The 22,702-nt window shown below is 40.9% G+C and overlaps 2 protein-coding genes across 2 annotated transcripts; one reads left to right on the top strand and one right to left on the bottom strand.

Moving 5' to 3' along the window:
- Positions 1-2,737: 2,737 nt before the first annotated feature.
- Positions 2,738-3,745, top strand: LOC308166626 (beta-1 adrenergic receptor; the record flags this gene model as incomplete). Its single annotated transcript, XM_080540955.1, has 1 exon — positions 2,738-3,745. The coding sequence occupies one exon, from the start codon at positions 2,738-2,740 to the stop codon at positions 3,743-3,745; it is 1,008 nt and encodes a 335-aa protein (XP_080397081.1).
- An 8,897-nt stretch (positions 3,746-12,642) lies between these two features.
- On the bottom strand, positions 12,643-20,992 carry ndufaf6 (NADH:ubiquinone oxidoreductase complex assembly factor 6). The gene is made up of 9 exons (XM_080540019.1): positions 20,773-20,992; positions 20,052-20,151; positions 19,507-19,629; positions 18,032-18,088; positions 17,676-17,778; positions 16,547-16,680; positions 16,048-16,149; positions 13,813-13,869; positions 12,643-12,927 (listed from the first exon to the last, which is right to left on the bottom strand). The coding sequence occupies exons 1-9, from the start codon at positions 20,967-20,969 to the stop codon at positions 12,799-12,801; spliced, it is 1,002 nt and encodes a 333-aa protein (XP_080396145.1). The 5' UTR covers positions 20,970-20,992; the 3' UTR covers positions 12,643-12,798.
- Between the last annotated feature and the right edge of the window lie 1,710 nt (positions 20,993-22,702).

Below are 22,702 nucleotides of genomic sequence, written 5' to 3'. Positions count from 1 at the left end.
ATAAGCGTGTCCATGCACCATTCGTTGCTGTGTCATCTCTGTAATTATCTCTCTCTACTCTCCTCCCCCCTCTCCAATGGGCATTTTGCAAGGAGCAAACTGTACTGTGTTGCACTATATTGTGTTATGGTACTATACTCTATCTGATCTTATGGAACTGTGTAATATCTTGTCTTATGATACTGCAATATATTGTCCAGTACTGTACAATGTTATCTGATACTGCTCCTTAGTACTTCTGTGCTTTAACAAAAATAAATATTTTTTCACATTCTTAAGCGTTCTTCTCTCTCTCTCTCTCTCTCTCTCTCTCTCTCTCTCTCTCTCTCTCTCTCTCTCTCTCTCTCTCTCTCTCTCTCTGTGTCTCTCTCTCTCTCTCATTACACTTGATCTCCAAGTTTGCTCTCCATCTCTGTTTGTGTCTCAATGATCTTGATTTAGAGATGGCAACATTGACAGTAAGCCTCTGCTGAAATGGGCATAGCGCCAGCTGCAAGTCTCCCTCTCTCATAAGGAGACTCTGTTTCATCGACGGTTGGCTGTTTGACATTTATTTTCACATCCCTACATCCCTACCTACATTCAGTTGCACATCCCTACTAGCTGCTACAGACAGTATACATGACTTGAACACTATACATTTCCTGATAGAAGCATAAGAACATTACAGACCAGAACTGTACACAACAGGTCACTTCTGCACTCTAATTATTGATACATTAAGTTATTGAAGCTACAAGTATAATCTTATACATGTTGTCTGTGTTTTATGTATAGATCCCTCTGTCCTTTTAACCTTGTATTTATAGATGTTGATATAGATGTGATAGTTGTATATAAGCCTATGTCATTTGTCATGGCGGTAGACACTACTTTTTCCTCTGTGGCCCCTTTTGGGACCTTTTCGCCATGATAAAAGAAAGTAAGCCACCTCAAAATGCATTGGAGAAATAGATCAAAGAGATTGTAATGACGTTGAAGTCTGAGATGACACAAGGTGTCTCACTGATGCCACCTAGTGATGATACTGTATTACTGATATTGGAACATGACATAACATAACTGCTTCAAATTGTATTGTATTCAATGACTCCATTACATGGTAGAATGGTCATAATTTGTTATTTCTGGCAATCCAAAGCACAATCAACAAATTCCCACTAACTGTGTCTATGATGATGCTTCAGAGCAGGGACCTGAGCCACGCGCGGTGACCATGGATTAAGAATTATCACTGCACACACTATGGCACGAGATTATGTTTTTGTTTTTCTGAGTCCATCTCTGCCTGCAGTTGGACTGGAGCCATGTCTATGTTGAAAATAGTGTTGTATGCTATTGATGTATTTGTAATGTCAGAAGCTTTATCACATTTTGCACCACTCTTGTTGGCTTTAATGTGAACATATACACATGTTGGACCCTGTCTGTAATTCCTGGAAGGGATATACACTTGGAGACAATTGGTTTGCAGCTGGAAGTGGTGGTGGGTGGCTAGTACGAGGCACTCCCCTCTCTGGTTTAAAATGACCAATGTCGTTGCATGTGATGTTCTACTACGACTCATACAACAAAATAAAATTAAAATAAAAAAATATATAAAAACGTTCATATTTAGGGTTTTACCTAAAGAAAATCATGTAGACCTGTTTGGTATTGTTCAGAGGTCATTCTCCATTCTGCAAACTATATGGAAAATGAGTCTGGAACATGTCTGGCACATACTGGACATCTTCACTGAAATCCAACATGCCTTTACTTCCTCTTATACAAAGCAATTGTGGAAGGCCATGTCAATCCCCATTAATGTTGTGTCCCCAGTGAAGGCCAAAGTAGGCGGAAACGCACCGCTATCATCAAACATCAACAGCCAATGGCGTTTAGGCTGCCTAGGTAAGAACATCATCACTTTGTGGTGCTTCTGTAACTGTAAAATATGACTCGAACAGCGTGCATGCAGTCACTTCTTAGTTTGACTTCAAGCCGTATCCGAAGTCAGGCTGTCCTGCACAGAATTTGGTGTCTTGGTCTATGAATCATGTCGATTGATAAGTGACTTTTAAGTTCTCTTATGGAAGATTTCATTCTTTTGTGGATTTCATCTGGGATTATTTCAATGTGATCAAAGCGGTCACTGTGTGTGCTGACGGAGCAGGCATAGAATATCTAAACAATTTAACTCCTTGATCATTTTAAGGTAAGTGAATGTTACAGTCCGACTAATAGTAGGCTTTCTTACAACTGTAGCCTATAACATGTGTTCTTATAGTTCTTGCCTCTGTTGTTATAGCCTCATCTTTAATAACATAACCTAAATGTAATAGGCCTACCGTTATCGAAAATATTCCCGTATTTTTGTTTTACTGACCACAGCAATTGATAGTAAATATTAAGGACCCTACAATACCTACAATTGGATTACAATGTTTATGAGATCGACTTTACAACATCAGCTGGGTTTACTATTCCAGCTGCTGTCAAGATTAACTATGATGTCATCTCGTCTCTGTAGCGCGACAGTCCAGGCAGAGGCAGTTCCTCCAGGCAGAGCGAGCGCGTGCCATGTCCCAGAGTCAAGTCTGTGTACCCCAGCTGCTCTGGGTGACATGATCCAGCTGAGGAAAGGAGCATCCTCATCACTAGAGGAAAGGAGCATCATCCTCATCACTAGGAAAGGAGCATCCTCATCACTAGAGTACATTCAGTCTGTGGTCTCGAGTCCTCATATTAACCAAGCATGCTGGAGGAGGCACCCGAACCGGCGAGCTGCAGCGTGATGTGTTGCTGTACCCTGGCCAGCAAGATATTGATGGTCGTTTTTATGGTCGTCTTGATTTTCGCCATACTGTTGGGCAACTCTGTGACTCTAGCCGTGGTGCTGGGGACCAAACACTTCCTCACGCCCCAGGGGTACCTGAAGGCGTCGCTGGCCGTGGCCGACCTGGCCGTGGGGATGTTCGTCGTGCCCCTGTCTGTTTACGCAGAGGTGTCGCTCATGCTCAACGGTTCCGCGCCGGATTGGACCGTTAACAATTCCCAAGCGACAACTTTTTTTCACCCGTGTAATTTCATCGGCCCCATATTCGCGGGTTGCACTTTGGTATCTATCACGACAATATTTCTTTTAACGATCGAACGAAGCATCGCCGTGTTAAGGCCGTTGCACAGGGAGTCGGTGATCACGCGCAAACGGACGACTATCCTCATATTCTCCTCGTGGGTCGGGAGTTTCTTTCTAGCGGTGTCTCCTATGATTTTCAGCAACGATTCAATTGCTCTTGAATACAATCCCTGTAGCAGGATGTGTAATTACGCACTGGGTACCATCGGTGAGTTTCCATCCCAAGCGTGGTACATACTCCTCCTCTTCCCCGCGTTTGATTTCACACTCCTCGGCGGCACCGTGGTGATCAATATCATATCCCTGTCCAGGATACGACAGCACTCCAAACGCCGAAAACATCTGGCGCCCGAAAGCGAGAACCATAGCGTCACAAAACCCACTTTCTCCGATATCAAGGCAGCCAAGACCATAGGGGCATTGACATTGGCTTTCACTGCGTCTTTCACTCCGATCGCCGTGTTTGTAGTTGGGAACGTCATTGGGAACGAGTGGTGTAATTTTTCTTTGTTTGCGTTTTGGATCTTGGCCACGAACAGCTGCTGGAACGTGATCATATACAGCGTGAGAGATCAGAAGTTCAGGCTCCGCGCGTATCAGCTTTTGATACCTTACAATACGTGAGCTTAGAATTAGAAGGTTCTATCTCAATTTTTGTCAAAATTTAGTTTTTTTTACATAATCTGATCCATTAGGTGTTTATTAATGCCTGTGTGGTGTTATTTTTAAAATGTTGACATTTTTGAGTTAGTAATTCATAAAATACAAAGGTTCCATCTCACAGAACATAATGGAATGTAAACACTTTGACGCTCAATGTCTCTGAACTACCCTAAACGGAGATAGAACCTTATCATTCTAAGCTCACGAATACCAAGAATAACCCCAAGACTTGAAAAAACTGTGGAACATTTGTCTTGGCAATGTCATTTCTAAAAAAAAAGATGTTTGGGCTAAATAACGGAGTTTTAATAGCCTTTAAAACAAACACCAAATTCTCAGAACGGAATTGAGACTTGAGTGAGACAAAAAGTCTTATTATCACCATGTCTCCGACGCTTTGCGCGCACACCTGTTTGCACACCATTATGCTATTATACAGTATTTTTTTCTCTTACTTGTATTCTATGCTGTTGTAAAATTACATTTTTACATCATAAAAACACGCATCACATGATGGTATAACCGGATAATGTCACGTCGTTGCAATGGCCTATTTCAAACTTTGGAATGATTGTTTGCTAGTAGGCTAGGGCCTATAGGCCTACATGTCTGAGTGTATATCCATCGCTAAAATATGTGATATTGTTATCACAATATGTTTTCTGACTTCGTACATGCATTTTTGTTACAATGTATTATTGGAGTGTGCAAGAGTGGATGAAAGGCTCCACGTTTCTGTTTCTGTTAACACCACAATCACAAGGGGGCGCTATTTACAGTACCTAACTAATCATACTGGTTGCTGCTGCTGAGCCGGTGTAGGTACCGAAGTTGAACTGTTGTCCGAATTTGAACGGGGTCCTGTCATTCACCGTATGATGGCCTGCAGAGCTGTAAACGGAAGCCATCTGGGTTACAGGAGTTGGCTAGTTTGCTAACGTCGTTCGCGTTAGGGTTAGAGTTAAGGTTAGGGTTAGGGTTAGGATTAAGGTTAGGGTGGAGGAGTTCACATTGACATTGTTTGCTAATTACATTATGTTACGTCATCAGTAATGTCAGGAGGACCCCGTTCAAATTCGGACAACCATTCAAATTCGGTACCTACACCGACAGCAACAGCTGGTCTACCTGAGAGCGCAGATATGGGCAGAGATCTGTGCCACTAGAATCTGAATCTGAATTACTGACTTTGAATTTGAATTGCTCAATTTGAATTTAAAAAATGACGTTGATTTTTTTTTTTTACTTTGAATCACATAATTTGAATTTGTATTGTTTAACTTGATTTAGTTTTTCAATTCAGTTATTCAAGTTAAACAATACAAATTCAAATTATGTGATTCAAAGTCTTTTTTTTTCAACGTATTTTTTTTTATTCAAATTGAGCAATTCAAATTCAAAGTCAGTAATTCAGATTCAGATTCTAGTGGCACATATCTCTGCCCATACGCAGAGGACAGCATGCAAGGGAGCAAATAACTCACCAGTTAGATTAACAAAGGTGGTCCTCTCTCTCTCCCACTCACCACGCAACACACATTCTCGCACGCGCACACGCACACACACACACACACACACACACGCACACACACGCACACACACACACACACACGCACACACACACACACACACACACGCACGCACGCACGCACGCACGCACGCACACACACACACACACACACACACACACACACACACACACACACACACACACACACACACACACACACATAGGCAACAAGATTTGTAAACGCTGCCAGTGGTGATGTTAAATAAATGTTGAATGGCATAAATGTCTTTAATCTCATTTTGTGGATTAAGTAATGGCTCGACGCGGGAGCTCCAATCATACAACTCTGTGGCGGATGGCTATGCCAGCAGCACGATGGCAGATGGAAGGACGGCCCATCACGTTTTTAATTTCTGCCCCGCCCCTCTCCTCGCCCGTCTTAAGGGGCTTTTCCACTAGAGGGCTGACCCGGGTCAGCCCGGGCTGGCCTGCTTCTTTGGCGCTTTTCCATTATGCGCTTGCGGGATTGTTACGCATAACACCAACATCGAGGCAGCTGCCCTTCTCTGTAGGCCAGTAGTAAATAAAGACAATCGGGGATTGCATTTATTTGATTATTTTCTCGTTTTAACACAGGAGAGAGGATGCCCTGAAGAGAACCATGATGTTTCTGTGCAGATGGCTTTTATTGCTTATTATAGCAGTGGTTGTGCCATCAGCTGTCATGGGGAAATAAATCCAAGAGATATTCTCAAAATATGACTTTGGTTACTAATGAATTGAGGCACAATGGAGCATGATCTGCTATACTGACAAGGATGTTTATTATGTCTCTAGAGACCTCTTTGGTTTGTGTGTGAGCACAAGGAAGGAACAGTATAGTCATGCACATTGCACACATGCACACACATGCACAGCTAGTGGAATAGAGGTGGTTTGGATCCAAGATTGCATGATGAGATGCCAAGCGGCCCAAATGACCAGACTGTGTCACAAATGTCACTCTTGGACAATAATGATAACTTCTTGTTGTAATGGTAGACATTACTGTTGGAAAACGGAAAGGCAGGAGACCGATGTTTGATCCCCTCCAGTTCCACTGTGGGTCTCTCCTCAGAGGAGGAGGCCAAAGGGGGGTTCATCTAGCGGAGGTGGTTTTGGGAAACCCCACTCAGGTGACCTTGACCTTGAATGTTGCCCTAATGCAGAAAGACGTGTTCTTGATCTAATGGTAGGTGTTTGGTAAGCGAATGGGTGACTTGGGCTCAATCTTTACTGGTTTCACAAGCACATTGTGGTTGGTTGCCCCACAAGTAATCAAATATTACCATTGTAAAGGTCTCTAGGCACAGAGGGAGGTCGACACAGAGGAACGGGCGACACAGAGGAACTGTCTCTCTCTCTTTATCTTTCTATCTCTCTCTCTCAGCAGCAGGTTCTCTCTGTCTCGTCCTACTACTTTTCTATGTAGGACATGTTTTGTCCCGACTCTCAAGAATCAGTGTACTGCTACTACTTTTAGTGCTTATATTTATGTTTATATTTTTACTTATCACACTGTATGGTGTTGTTGATTGATGTTGTAGAGCTACTCTGCCTTAACAGTTATTATTCAACTTGCTTTGTGAGATGACATGTTGAATTGACGTTGTCATGTTGAAAGGCACTCTATTATGATCGACATCTGATCTGTCATGTTGTAGAGGTGTTATTTCAGATTGGTAATGAAGTCTAAAGCACTTGTACTCTGAACGCTTTAACAAGGTAACACAGGGGGTCCTTCTGTATAATCGTAATCATTACTAGTTTATTAAACTTAAACAATTACAATAAACTAGTTGACTAATGATGACTCTAAGCACCACTTTAATCACTGATAGGTATAAGCAGACATGTTATTGACCCATCCATAGTTGTTGGACACTTTTATAACTAGTCCTATTGTGGCATACAGAAATATTGGCGCCATATTGTGTTTCAAAACGCCCATCCCAAAATCACAATGCGTGACGTCACACGTAATCTACCATGATGACCTCCAAGCCCTTCAAAAACCTGCAGCATGGGGAAATGTTTGGTTGCCCTTTTCACAATGCCTACCTTTTTATTTTGTGTTGGTTGATTAGTAGTTTTGATTGGACTTATTTTGCCTTAGTTGGGGTGGGTTCAAAAGACACCCAGACACTGTCAAACGGGTTGAGGAACATCATAATCCCTTTCACAACAGGTAGTACTATTGGCATTGTGTAATAAACTCATAGAGCAGATTATAATGATTTAAATGATCATTTTACTTAAAGTAAAGTGTAAAGCAATGTTGTGTGCAATGCCACCATCCAGTGGCAAAAATCAGTCATGGCATCTTCTGTGCTTGGGTACAACACAGTGGAAGTGGAAGAATGCAGTTTCAAAACATCCGTTTATTAAATATACTGCCCTTGATCGTGGTTGATCATGCTGAGGCAAGCCAACTAATTACTGGAATGACATCACAAAACAAGACAGTAGAATTACAACATGTCCTAATAATTCTATGGGAATTCAGTTGCTGTACTACTGTAATTTATTACCTACTGATTTATTACAAAGAAACATGGTAGAGTCACGTAAAGGGCAGAAAACAACCAGTCACTTGCTTTAACTAAAGTCTACTACTGACAAATATTTCTGAGCACTCTTTGCTTCGAAAACACGCCTAGAATTCTAACAGCTGTAATTGTGATGGAAGGAGTCGCAGCTATTTCCAATGCTATAAAATATCAAATATAATTGTACTGGTCATTAACACAGTATGCAAGACACAGCATAATGAAGTGCTTTTGGGCAAGCAACTCCTCATCAATGCAACAATCAACAATACATTTAACAGCACAGACAGCTTCGTTGTCCTGGTAGTCTTACTACAGCACATACATAACTCCATTATTATGACGTCATTGTGTTATTATGACGTACATTGTACATTACCTCCTTCATGAGTAAACATTGGAGAAAGCGAATTTGATGCATTTGAGTATTTTGTATGAAATCTCATAAATACCGGTACCTATTTTTCTGGGATTTTGGCATTTCGGGCATGAAGGGATTAATATCAGAAAATGCTCAAGAGATATCACTGGGCACCCTCCTGTATTTTGAAGAGGTACCCCCAAGCAACAAGAAACCGCAGAGAAAAAAACGTTACCCGACAAAACAAGGTTCAACCCCATGGCTCCCGGACTAAAAGTACAGTTTCAGTCCGAGGAGGATGGGCTCGCCCCCCACTAAGCCTGGTTCCTCTCAAGGTTTCTTCCTACCAGGGAGTTTTTCCTTGCCACAGTGCTCAGGGACATTTTTTTTTCCTGGCTTGCTTTTTTGGGGGGGGTCTACGGTCCAATAAAATTGTAATAATTGGTTCCTCTCTACAGCAGTTGTTACTTGACGGTGTCACCAGGCTGGCTATGAAATGATTTTCTATTTCTCACTGGCACCGATGCTGCCACCAACCACAGGAAGCTGACACAGACACACTGATGAGGGATTATTTTAGGAGTTATTCCTGACCATTGTGGACATTCTTCTAGTAGAAGTTTAAAGAGGGGCAACACTGGAAAGGAGGAGAGGAAAGAGATGAGGGGGATATCATAGCAGGGCTGCATTAGAGATGAAGAGGGGAAGGGGGTAGAGGAGTGATTGCTGTAATCAAACTATTGTTATCTCACATATATAATCTCAAGGTATTTCATTGTACATTGTGTAGCAGGCTACTAGGCGAATCTAGGCTACTTTGTTTATCCACATGTGGTCTTCCACATTTCTTGTCCCCCAGGGCCCATGCTAATAGCCTACCTGTCACTTAAATGACAGGGTGAGAAATTACTGAGAAAACATAGTGACAACAATCTTGTGGTTTGTCAAACCACTACGCTTGGTTTGTCAAATCCATTGGTTGTTTATGCATCGCTCGGTAACAGGTCAGCATTTCAGAGTAGCCAATTAAAAGAATATGCCATGTTAAAGCTGCAGTAGCACAAGACTAGAAGTTTATTATGAAGACTAAGTTATCCAATTACTTTGTTTTTCACTGTTCCTTCATTATTTGCCATGATACCTCCTAACCCCAGGCTTTTGCACTGCTTCTTAAAATACACTTCAATTGCACCTGCTCTTTGTATGTCAATTAAACAAACAATGGTGTAAAAAAAACAAGCCTATACTTTGGGTTCTGATGTGGGAAAGACAGTTGAACTAAGCTCATGAAGCATTTATAAGTTATATCTTTCAAGAATCAATGGCTATAATATCATCCCAGATTGCACCTTTCAAAACCAAGTGCCCTGTTATCAAATCCTAGTGTCTAGGAGAAGTAAAAAATAGCATTCTTAGACTTGCATTAATGTACTGGTCAAAACAAAGTTTCCTTCTTTATTGTGCAAGAAGAATGTGATTTTTCACCCATCCTGGAAATTCTGGAATTCTTCACAGCTTTGGTTGAATAGCGGCCAGAGTGTGCAGTAAGTTTCCTCCTCAGGCAACATACTGTAACACTGTAACTTGTGCCATAAATAATAAAAGAGTGTACTATTATATTTAGATTGTTTAATTACTGTATCTCTCTACCTGCCAGCATTTAAAAGGGTATGGTGGTCACACACAGACCTCACACAATGCAAACAGATGATGACTATCCTATCCCAGTATATTATATTACAATTTTTTACGGTCGCTAAGTCACAGTGTTCAATACTGAAGTCACAGAGTCACAACTCTTCATACAGTCAGCAAAGCAGAAGTCCATGTGGGCCAAACTGTGACTCTTACTCTGTGATTTGTGCATTGCTGCTTTCATACAAAATGCATTCAATGACCACGTTCTCCAAAATCCATAACACTTCTCTCATTCAAACTCCCCCACCTGCAAAACACTATGTATTTGCAACACATTCTTTCATTGTTAACGTACTGTGTTCAAAACTCTGAAGAACACGTTCAAAACAGAATGATTTGGTGCATTTTTGCAGTAATCATATTCCTATCATATATTATGACAGAAAGCTCGCAATAAACGTTTTTTTTGCACAGTGTTTGAGTGTGCAGATGCTGTTATTTTGCACTCTATTGATACTCTTCAGTTCCAGCACCTCAGCAAAGTCTGATAACGGATGAGCGGTGGTATTTTCACTATTTGCAGTAATCATATTGAAATGTCTAGAAAATATTAGCAGAATATATACAATGAAATGAAATAGACTAGATGCATTGCCAGGGAAGACATTAGATGTGACCAGATGCAGACCAGAGGGTGGACTAAAACAAGGAATGAGACATTTTTGGTGTGATTGCTGTTGTATTGTAGCCCTGGAATTTCTGTTTTTCTTTTTTATTTGAACTTTGCATCTTCCACTTTATTTTCCACTTTTCATTTTCCACAAGTAAATGTAGTGTACTTTTAAGTAAATGTACTGTAACTTACTTTCTGCAAAGATACTGGGGGGGAAAAAATACACTAAAGGATAGAAGCAAATTGCGGCGTTTCTGATTCATTCTAGTTGCCTAATACTTTACAGTTGTACAGTCAACTATTCTGTCTATGATTACTATAAATCAAACCATTTTTATAATGAAATATTCATTCTTGTGAAAATCATTCAAACTATGTAATGCTCCCTGTTGTTAGTGTTTTGTAAGTCAGAATGTTATGAATGACTGTGTATGCTTTCTGAGTGAACATTGTTGCCAGTGTATGGTTGAACGAGCTTCTTTTGAGACATGAATGAAGTGATTGGCCAACATGCATGCTAGTAATGCAGACTGTCTGAAGAGTTGTGACTGTGACTGCAGTATTGAACACTGATTCTTAGCGACCGTAAAAAACGGTATATTACATTATATATGGCATTTATTATGTAACCTGTTAGGAAATTGTGAAAAATGTGTAGCAGCCTTAAGTACTACATACACCCAACTGACCACCACTTCCGTTGAAGAGCTGGAACAGCATGGATTGTTTACTACTTATTAGTATTAACTTAACTGTTATTTACCAGTCTTTCTGAGCTGGAGTTTCAGCAAGCTTAGCTCCAGATATCTGTATGTCTGTGTGACTTGGCACATGTTTCTGCAGTCACAGGTCACGTTTACTCTATCAACGCTAAACTCCCCGAGAGGTCTTAAGACTTACGGGTGAATCGGAGTAAATAAATAATTGTTCCCACAATTATGGACACTTTTCCAAGGACGGGCACAATTCTCCACACTGACCTGTCCACGAACATCTGCAGATGTCCACTTTAGGGCAATTATTGTCCTCACAGACTGTAGCACACATAGAAACAGAAACTATAAAATGAGACCCGTTCTGACAGCACAGCTGACTGACACCTTGTGCACATAGACTGCAGCAAAGTGTTTTTTTCTGTGTTTTACTAGAAATACTGGACTGTTTCCCCCATCATCTATCACATCTGTTAGATAAAACACTTTGGGCCGGTTTCACAGACAAGGCTTAAGCCTAGTCCTAGACTAAAAAACATCAAAGTGTGATTTAGTCCAGGACTAGGCTTAAGCCTTGTCTCTGAAACCGGCCCTTTGACTTTTACAAAACTCAACTGAAAAGAGCAAACTGCGAATTGCCATCCGTATTTTAGACTTCCTTGTCTTGTGCAATCCCATCCTCTTAAAGACAGTTTCTAATTAATATTGTAAGAAAGTTGAAAAGAAAAATGGTGACATGGATGGATGCTTCTTCCTGTAGATGCCCTTTTTCTTGTAGCATATTTAACCTCCATAGGCTACGTCACCTTTCGTAAGTATTCCTGTAAAATTGTTGGGGTTGGTGGCCTGGGGGTGGTCCAGTGGTCTAGCACTGCAGTCTACTGTGCACACTTATGCCCATGTCGGCATGGGTTCTAATCTGGCCCATGCCCTGCTGACATGCCCTCCCCTCCATACTTTCCTGTCTACCTTCACTATCGCTGTTCAATAAAATGAAAAATATGACTGCCCACTCAGAAAAAAAAAACCCTTTAAAAACAAAAAGGTTTGTTGGGGTTGCACAGCTATGAACTATACGAAAAGCCAGAACCTTTGGTCAAATCAAATGGTGGTGACTACATGGACTAGTCTACCCCCCTCAATCAAGAAGTGCAGCCATCTCGGATCTCTGATGTCACTCCCTTGCATGGCTCTTATGACCTTGGGACAGCACCATCCCACTGCTTACAACAATGCAGTTATGTTAAGCCTGGTCAGACCCCTTTTAATCTTAAAAAAAGAAAGAAAGAGAAACCCCCCGCCCCCCCCAGAAGAGACAGCTTAACATGGCTACATGATTTATTACGTAAAATATTCAATATATCAGTGTTCCGGTCCTCAACCCCTGTCCTTGAGAGCACACACAGGAAGTAATACAGGTACATCACAAACGGATTGGTCTTTTGTTCTGGATTAGTCTTCAAGAAAACCAACCTACGGTATACAGTAAGTGCAGTTCCAAAATGAAATGACAGTTTAGCTAACAATGACATCAATAGGTGTTCTTCCAGGAGCGGATATAGAGTTGTATGGGAAGCAGAGGGTTTCTTTTCTGTAGGCTGGGATGGAACACATCAAAATCTACCCTGCGCACCCGCTGGAGATAGTCTTCTAGCACCACCTACATCAGCAGCACGAGAGAAAAATAACTCAGTTATTATTATAAGGACCGTGAAAACAAATGTACCTACATTGAAATGATGGCAATGATTATATATACTATACCTTATCCTACCTTGGGAACATGTATCTACAGTGAAAACTACATGTTTTCGGCTGAATAAGTCCTTTGGGCTGATCTGTAACTCATCTGAACACTCTATAGATACACTATACTGTATCTAATTGTGTGTGAGAGAGAGAGAGAGAGAGAGAGAGAGAGAGAGAGAGAGAGAGAGAGAGAGAGAGAGAGAGAGAGAGAGAGACAGTGTGTGTGTGTGTGTGTGTGTGTCTAGCATTCTTCTCTCCATGTGCACGTTAACCAGTATAACAAGAGTGGTCTCAGTTCACCGGAGAGAAAGAGAGAATGAGAAAGTGCCTCCCCAGTTCCCCATCCCTAGACGCACAAAGCCAGCGTAGCATAAGACATAATTCATCAGCTGAGAGAGAGGAAAGTGCCGTTTAAGTGTCAGAACAACAAAGGAACATATTTCTCTGAAACAAACTGTATTTATAGCAGCAGCAATACCCTATGTTTGTGGAAATTGTCTTGGACGGAGAGGGAAAAAAAGAAGGGACAGAGACAGGGATGTTTTTGCTTGTCTATGTGCGCAAGCTGTTTACGTCAGTTCTACGCAAAGCTTTATAAATGAGGCCCCTGGTCAGTGCCACCGTCAGTGACACACAAAACACAATGTTCTCTGCATAGTGTATTTTAGATGATGTTTTGTTCAATCAAGGTTTTCCTTGACTTGATTACTTCATGAGCTTTTGCACCACTTCATTCCAGTCAGATGGACAGAAGAGAAAACAGAGGAAGTGGTGTTGATATGACACAACCACCCACCGTCTGGAGGAAAGCAGGGGCAGCGGCTGCTGGTACGTCCTTGCTGAATGATCGAGCCTGTGGAGACAAAGGTTCAAACTGAGTAGATCCAAAAGGAAACAATGTTTTATTGATACGCAAACGTTTTGAAACAGTTAATGACAGTCAACACAAATGAAACAGTCAATGAAAACGATGGTGATTAAGAGGTTTCTTAACACCCGGAGGAAAAAAGGTCTGGAGAAATGTAGCTTATAATTTTATATACATATATATATATTTTTTTTTTAATAGTCCAGACCAACAACAAACTATGAAAACAGCAAGGGAGCTCAAAGTTAATTCACTATGTAAGTGAACAATAACATTTATATAATTAAATTAATAATACAATTAAAATGAATAATAATTGTTTTTCATCATTCCATAAATTCAATTAAATTCCAATTAAATTCACAGAGGGCTGTTCCAAAGACATTTACATTTAACTTTATTCTATATAACTGAATTAAAATGAAGTGGGACAGCAGATATTGTGATGGAGAAGAGCACAGGATGCTTGTTACATCAACAACGCTTGTTACATCCTTGTATTCATAGTTTGCACGTGTCGTCGCGGCATAATGGGAAAGCCCACCTGGCGGGCTAAACAAATCTTTCTTCCGCTGCCTGCCAGCTATTTTATCAGGTTTTTACCAAGTAATTAATTGTTTGACAAAATGCTCGATAGTTGCTGTGCAATCGGGTGCAACCGACGAGGAGATGACCCTGGGTTGTGCTTCTACAGAATTCCGTCAGAAAAAGAAAACCCAGAGAGGAGAAGATTGTGGATTTGTGCTATTAGACGTGCCTCAGTCCCTGTGGAGGGCAAACCATCAAAGTACACACGTCTCTGCAGCGAACATTTCAAAGATAAGCTCAAGTAAATACTGATTATTTTAATTATTTACGTACGTACTTTTGTAGTAGCCACTTTACTCTATTATACTGAGCCAATTACCACTATTGCTCTATTGTCATTGTTCATATTGTATTCCACCCCTGTACATTGTACCGCACATTTCAAATCTTTTATCTAGTATTGTACCGCAATTTCAGCCCTCTGTATGTCTGTACATATATTGGATTGACAATAAAGCTGACTTTGACTTTGACTAATTATTCTATTTTTAGTCATTATCTTTGCATAATCGTTCTGACATGGTTTGTTTTTGTGGACGCTACCAGCTTGGAGTTGGTTGTGTAGATCCTTTAGCTAGCTAGCTAACATTAGCATTATTGACCCATCCAGATCGAAAAAACAGATAACTGTCTGTACTTTTGTACGCTTTCATCCTGGCGGCAGTGTGAGGGGAAGGATTCTCCACAAGATATATGTAAACATCACAGAACTCTTCACCGAACTTCACCGAACTCTTCACCGAACTCTGGCAGCGACTTCGCTGTTTTTAGTGATTGAAATACTGCGGCGGGTGTTGTATATGGATCGCAAGTGTCCAAAATGTGTAGTTTGTTCACATACTGTATCTTTGTTTTTCTTCTTTTGAGAGGTGATCTAAATAATCATTGCTTGAGACAGGTGGGAAAATGACAGGTCGGTGCTGCAGTTCTACGGAGTTTCCACTATGTTTTGCCCGCCAGGGCTCTGCACCAGTCACGTGGTTGCAAACTATGAATTGGCTTGGTGCCTTCACATATTTGGCAAAAATCCTGTGACATAAAACTAAAAAACTAAAACTAAAAACTTTGACATAAAGACTACTCGTCTTTCCCTTCATATTTCACGGTGTTATTAATCATTATACATAATTTCATTATAATACCATCTAAATGCAAAGTAAAACTTTAATCCTATGACTTTAATGTTTTACTTTATATGTGTGGAATAAAAATGTATAGAGCCTACTGTCGTCATCGTGGTTCTAACACTATAGTGATCAATGTTAGTTCTTATTTTGTGTCTGTCTGTTTTGTGTCTGTCTATACACATTCGCCATCTTCTCCCTGCTGCGTCTCGCTTGTGTACGGCTTCCTGCAGTGTGTGTGTGTGTGTGTGTGTGTGTGTGTGTGTGTGTCTGTCTAAGAGAGAGTCCAGCCACTGGAATGACCCATGTAGTACATACTATCAAATATGGAAATTATTCACCAATGTCACACACCAAATGCTATTGGTCAGGGTCTTACAGTACAAGGAAGGGTGTATCCCCAATCTAACAGGATTCTCAACTCAAGAAAGAGTACGGGTACAGTACATACGTGTTGTAGGTGTACGTGGGCTTGACTGGCGATGTCATAGACTACATCTTTCACATTCTGCTCCCGACTAGCTCGAATGAAGTCCTCCTGGGAGGCTCCATGCTGGTGAGAAACACAAACACACGTCACATTCCCATAGCAGAGACAGCTTTCTTCACAGTCTTTATCTACTTCACTTAGAGAAAACGGTTTATTCATCCTGGAGAGCGCGTGGAAGCTAGCGGCGTGACTCAGACGAAGAAGGGCCTTATCTTTTCAACCTTTCAACTATCACAGATTAGGCCTTCGTCGCCTCAGGCTTCCCCGAGGTTTGTTAGTAGCAGTAACTCAGTGAGCAAAAAACGATTAAACCCTGTGTGTGTGCACCCGTGAGTGTGTCCATGTGTGGAGCCACTGCATACCACATCAACTCCAACAGACACACAATATTTCAATTGCACTTGAATGGACAATGCTTTTGAACTTGCATTGAGAGAGAGAGAGAGAAAAGCTCACTCACCAGCATACAGATGTCCATAGGCAGGTAGACCTTGCGTCTGGTGCTGTTGTAAGGCGTGGCTCGTAGACACGTCACAATCCCCTGGGCCTTACCAATATGGCTGGCGGCATGGTCAGCATGGACGTTTTTCACGCCTGGACTCGACACACAGACACAGACACACACAGACACACACAGACACAGACACAGACACAGACACACACACACACACACACACACACACACACACACACACACACACACACACACACACATACACACACACACACACACACACACACACACACACACAAGGAATCAGGGAGGCAAAAAATATGCATGTTAATTTCTCATGCAGTCTGAAAATAATACTTGCACACCAAACATGTAACCTTTTGCTGCCTGATTGGATCTCGACATTTCGGTCCAGATATCAAGACTTAAAAATTCAAAAATTATATCACATATAATTTTAGAATTTTTAGTGGTGGCCTACCCTAGTGGCTAGTGAGATGGCCTGGTGGATAGTGAGATGGCCTGGTGATCAGAAGGTCATGAGTTCAAATCCCACCTTGGGAACACCACCACTTTGAGTAAGGCACAGCTCTAAGTTACTCCAGGGATACTGTCCCTGTAATCTCTAATTGTAAATCACTTTGGATAAAAGCATCTGCTAAATGGTTAAAATCTAATGTAAATGTCATGCATCAAACGGACAATGTTTCAATGCCATTTAAACATTTCGGTTTCTGAGATTGAACTTTAGCCATTTCTTTCAACTGGGCCAGCTACGTGAACAGATGAGGAACTGTGTGATCCTCAGATGATCTCTCATCCAAGCATCAAAGCAGAACAAGTGTTTGTTGATGCAGTAAGGAATAATTATGCGCAGAGCTCAAATTTCGTTGTATGGTACCTGTACTATATTAATGACAATAAAGACCATTCATTCATTCATTCATTCATGTAATGATTCATAAACATAGTAACATGAGACAAGACATAATTATAGAGTTCCCATCAATGTTCCAATAGCTCTCATTATTCCTCAGGATAAGTGAATGTGAATATAGATTACATTATCTGAATAATAATACAACAATGCAAGCGTGATGCACATACATCCTTGAGCCTGCACACATTTACTCACCTAAACACTCTAAAAGGAGGTAAAGTAATGAGGATTGGGTATTCTCTGAATAGGTCTCTAACTCCTGCAGGTTCCTATAAGCTCTGTCCTCCATGTCTTTCTCCTGTTGACCACAGTGGGGAAATGGTGAATTAATATCGAATGGATGCAGACACCTGCAAAACACACATGCACAATCGCGCACACACATGGAACATGAACCAAAGCAATGTCCACCATCTTACATCTGAACATACATACCAGTGAAATATGTCATGACAATATCTGTACCAGGGAACACAAATACCCATCTAAAGTGACAATGACAAACACATATGTACAGGTATGTAACAAATGTGAAAAAGGCATAAGCTTACTCTCTCAGAGATGATCCTTAGCAACCACCTCTTTGTCAAGTAGTGTTTCCTCACCGCCTGCAAAATGAAATGGTTTTGGAATTTTGCTTGATTTCACATTTACCTACAACGGAAACATCTGTAATGAGTCATTTATTCATTCATCATCCATTGCCAAACAATCCACATAACTGCACCAACAGTTCTATCAAAAGTTATACTGCATTATTTGAATTTAGATTTCTTTTCAAGTTAAAAGGCTTGGGTGATATCCAAATGTACTAATTCACGACATTTATTTAAAAAAACATCTAGGGCTGGGACTTTAACGTGTTAATTTCTCTCAATTAATTACAGAAAAAATAAAGCATTAACTTTTTTAATCACACTTTCTTTTTTTCTTTTTTTTGTATTTGGCCAGCCCTGCCACTTCTGTCCCTTGTGATAGACTTTTCTCCCTTGCAGGCAACATAGTACTGAAAATGTAAACAGGCTAGTTTGTCTCAGCAACTGGCTGAAAGAGAAGAAGCAGAAGAAGTAGTAGGCTTAGAGGTATCTTGAGACCAATGGGTTTGTTGTTACTGTGAAGGGTACTGGTTTTTTTTGTTACCATTTTAGATGGCACTTGAGTTTATGTTAAACTGTTGGTCTGTTCATTATTTTGACCAAGGACATCACGTGACTATAATAGCAGTTTATTTTCTATTTCCAGAACACAAACAAGAACATAGATGGTCCCGTGTATGTTTTGTCAGTTCGATATTCCTTTTGAAAACGAAAACGGATTGACTTGTCAGTGACGTCATACGAGACAATTCTATTTTCTGTTCCTCTTTGAATCGGCACACTCCAGCCAGGTGGCGTCCTAACGATTCCCACCCGAGTTGGGGTAGACCACGGCAAGAATAGGCCGTGCCCGCGGCGAACATTGACCGTTGGCCCGCGGCACACTCAGCGCCGCCGAGTTGCATACAGAGATGGGTAACCTATATCTAATCGTGCACCCCGTGTTACGTCACAAGCTAAAATCCAATGGGGTTGCGAGGTACAACCCCTGTATTTTAACTTGGAAAAGTCAGAACGAACCCCCCTCCTTGTCAACGCCCACCTGGCTGGAGTGTGCCGATTCAAAGAGGAACAGAAAATAGAATTCTCTCGTATGACGTCACTGACAAGTCAATCCGTTTTCGTTTTCAAAAGGAATATCGAACTGACAAAACATACACGGGACCATCTATGTTCTTGTTTGTGTTCTGGAAATAGAAAATAAACTTCAATTATAGTCACGCCGTCTTCGGTTTCAAAAGGAATATCGAGCTGACAAAACATACACGGATCAAGGAGCCTCTGTGTGACGGTGCATCTTAATAGTCTGAGACAGGATTTGTGGATTTCTTCATTGAGTAGTACTGGTAGGGCTCTAAAAAGAGACAAGGCAAGGGAACCACTACTCTGTTTAGATGCACCCAAAGATGTACAGTACACTCCCAACTGACCCTCCATAGCTCTGCGCTGACGGGCTGCGCTGGGGGGTCATCCCTGAAGATCTCCTCCACAGCTATCTTCCAGAACTGCATCCGCATCAGACCAATGGTCTTCTGGGAAACGGAGTCCTTCACCTTAAAGAGAAACACAAAGCAAGTTAAGGTTAACTGCATTTGCATCAGACCAATGGTCTTCTGGGAAACTGAGTCTTTCACCTGACAGAATTATAGTATCAAACATAAGCCTGTATTGCATTAACACTCATTTTTCGCCCAAAATGCCACCTACGCCACTCTGGGTTCCAAGCCCTCGATTGGTTCCATTGTACCAGGCACACTCAATGGAGGGTATTTTAAATAATTTCAAATACTAGGCGACGTACTCGAACCCATGTCTGTCAGCCATACAGATCCAAAAAAGGTCCAGCTTTTCCTTGTTCAGATTATCTTTAAGAGCATGATGCACATCCACTTAGTATATATTGGACATATATTTAAATAGAAAAGCAATTATAACCGCATATTCCAATATGCGCTAAAAGTGCAGGAATACCTGCCTGAGCCAGCTCCACGTTGAAGGCCCTCACGGCCAGGGAGGAGCGCCGGGCATCCTCTGGGAGGAGCAGGGAACTCACAAAGCCATCATAGTCTCGAGACCTGAGGAGGGAAAGGCAATGGAGAGAGGACAGAGAGGAGTCAGGCAGGGAAGCAACTACTAACACTGACTTATTGGAAATGGTGTCTATATGCTGAAAACGCCTTGATGATGAATGATGCTGAATTTTGGGAAGTTCTGGCAATGGAGCCAAACCTGAAACCGTACAAAATATAAACACAGATCATCATCATCTAAAACATTCAAGGCAGACACTATAAATGAGCTCATTTGAAACAAGAACAATAATTAAACAGTACGTGAGCTTAGAATTATAGGGTTCTATGATCTCCGTTTAGGGTAGTTCAGAGATATTGAGCGTCAAAGTTTTTACATTCCATTCTGTTTTGTGAGATGGAACCTTTGTATTTTATGAATTACTAACTCAAAAATGTCAAATTTTTAAAAATAACACCACACAGGCATTAATAAACATTTAATGGATCAGATTATGTAATAAAAAAAAACATTTTGACCAAAAATGGAGATAGAACCTTATAATTCTAACGTCACGAGTAGTTGGTGCATCTTGCAATATGGTGCATCTTGTTAGTAGCATTCCAGATATATCATACTGACGGCTGTGGCTACATACTAATAAAAACGTGCACTGCCCAACTAACCTCACAACATCCACACAGTATCTGTCGTTGTGCTGCGAGTCTCCAGTTGAGCTGGTAGCGGCTCGTAGACATGTCACTTCAGTGGGTCGTGGGATGCATATTATACCAAGCGGCAATATCTTGCTTTGAATTGTGTGAAAGAATAAACTTCTTTTGGTGCTTAATAATCCGTGCCTGGCAGTAATGCCAGATACCATGTTTACAACATACCCTTCGACTTTCACCTTTACCATGTGATGTGTCACACAAATTCTGGTCCCCCCCTTGTAGTTTTGTGTTCCACTTGACGATGTAATAATACTTGATTCAGTATTATTAAATAGTGACAGATTTGTCGATGTTAGCAATTCATGTCGTTTTCATATTTGGTGAAAATGCATAGCACATGGCAGAGTACTTCACATTTTCCTGTGATTTTCGTCAAAGTAAACACCGTCACACTGTTTGCGTCACCGTTGTAGGTACCGGATTTTCCCACCCTAACCAGATTTCCCCACTTTCCGGTTCCGGTCATAGGACCGTCCTCGCGCCCAGCCCACAACCAGCGACATGATGGCAGTTATGAACCAAAGTGTGGCAGCCACACTCTCCTTTTAACTGGTCATTTTATCTTATGGCAATTATACATTCAGTGACATTGCACTGTGCGTGGCTCCTGCTATGGCTTTGCACTGGGCTATCGGAGAGCCAAAACTTTGGGTAAGAGACCTCTTATTACTTTGTCTTGTCTATGCTAACTGACTGTATGCAAATATTAATTATTAGCAACAAGCCCTCGCTAGCTCCAGCGTTATTATTGTTGCATACCCACTTCTGTACTGTCAGATCCTCTCTCTAGAGATGTGGTCACCGTCTTTGAACACCATATTATTGTCACCATACACCATTCACCACAATGATCAGCTCAATAAATAAAAGCAGCTATGAAGTTCTCCCACAAACTTAGTTGGTGCCACGGTGGTGTACCGTGGTAAAGTTAATTTCACATTCGTCAGACATTCGGCTCTTCAAATCTCTCTATAGCTCAAAAGATTGAGCTAATTTTGATGGAAAGATGTGTACGATATTGCACAACCTTTCTGTGTCTTTTATATATATATATATATATATATATATATATATATATATATATATATATATATATAAAATTAATCAAAGATGATCAATGATACTGATCTAACCAACTTCATCTAAACCAGACACACTGGAAAGGTTGCACACTGCACAGCCTTTTAAATGGGTTTAGTAGCTAGAAACAGATACAATAAATATTCCTGCATAATTACATTGTACAAATATAGTTTCACCGTTTTAATGACATGTTTTGGGCTTTTAACAATCATTGCCCAGCCTCCAGGGCATACTGTTACCAAAAACCCACATAGCCTACCTGTAAGATATCATATTTCTCTGAGTCATGAACAGAAAGGATAATTAAAGTAAAACCCAAAAAAGTAATAAGACATACAGTAGGTAGACCTACAAAATACTTTCTAGTCTTTTTTAATTATATAGATTCAGTTTATTAATTAATCATTGATTATAACTGGTAATGGTAAAAACAGAATTACTGAAATGGGATTGTAGGAGAAAATTATTATGTGCAATAAGACATTTTTCTACATTTAAGACTTGAAACTCACAACAGTAAATTGACTGTCTAGACTAGAGCAAGCTATAGAAACTGATTTCTTTTTGTAAGCACACAATGAAACCTGTTCCTCTACTTGTTTTCCTGGGCCAGACATTTGATTATATGCAATTAACCTTCTGTGTTCCATAGTCTGTCTTTGACCCTAGAAACCCAAGACAATGTTGAGCCACACCAGAGTGATTGCCCTGCATTGTTCACTCTGGTGCCATCATTCATATACCTTTGTTATACTGTAAGGAAGGGAGGGCCAGATTCCCCCCTAACCTTCATCCCCCA

Source organism: Nansenia antarctica (genome assembly GCF_963989245.1).
Source record: "Nansenia antarctica genome assembly, chromosome: 10".
Classification (NCBI taxonomy): domain Eukaryota; kingdom Metazoa; phylum Chordata; class Actinopteri; order Argentiniformes; family Microstomatidae; genus Nansenia; species Nansenia antarctica.
Note: the sequence above shows the minus strand (reverse complement) of the source record. Positions and strands in the feature narration are given on the sequence as shown.

Bases quoted from the DNA above. Each gene is read 5' to 3' on its own strand.
- ndufaf6 (XM_080540019.1), bottom strand. From the start codon at position 20,969: ATGGTATCTGGCATTACTGCCAGGCACGGATTATTAAGCACCAAAAGA. The intron at 18,089-19,506 runs GTCAGTTGGGAG...TTCATTTTGCAG, and splicing joins TCAGCGCAGAGCTATGGAGG to GCGGTGAGGAAACACTACTT. The intron at 16,150-16,546 runs GTGAGTGAGCTT...GTTTCTCACCAG, and splicing joins CTATGGACATCTGTATGCTG to CATGGAGCCTCCCAGGAGGA.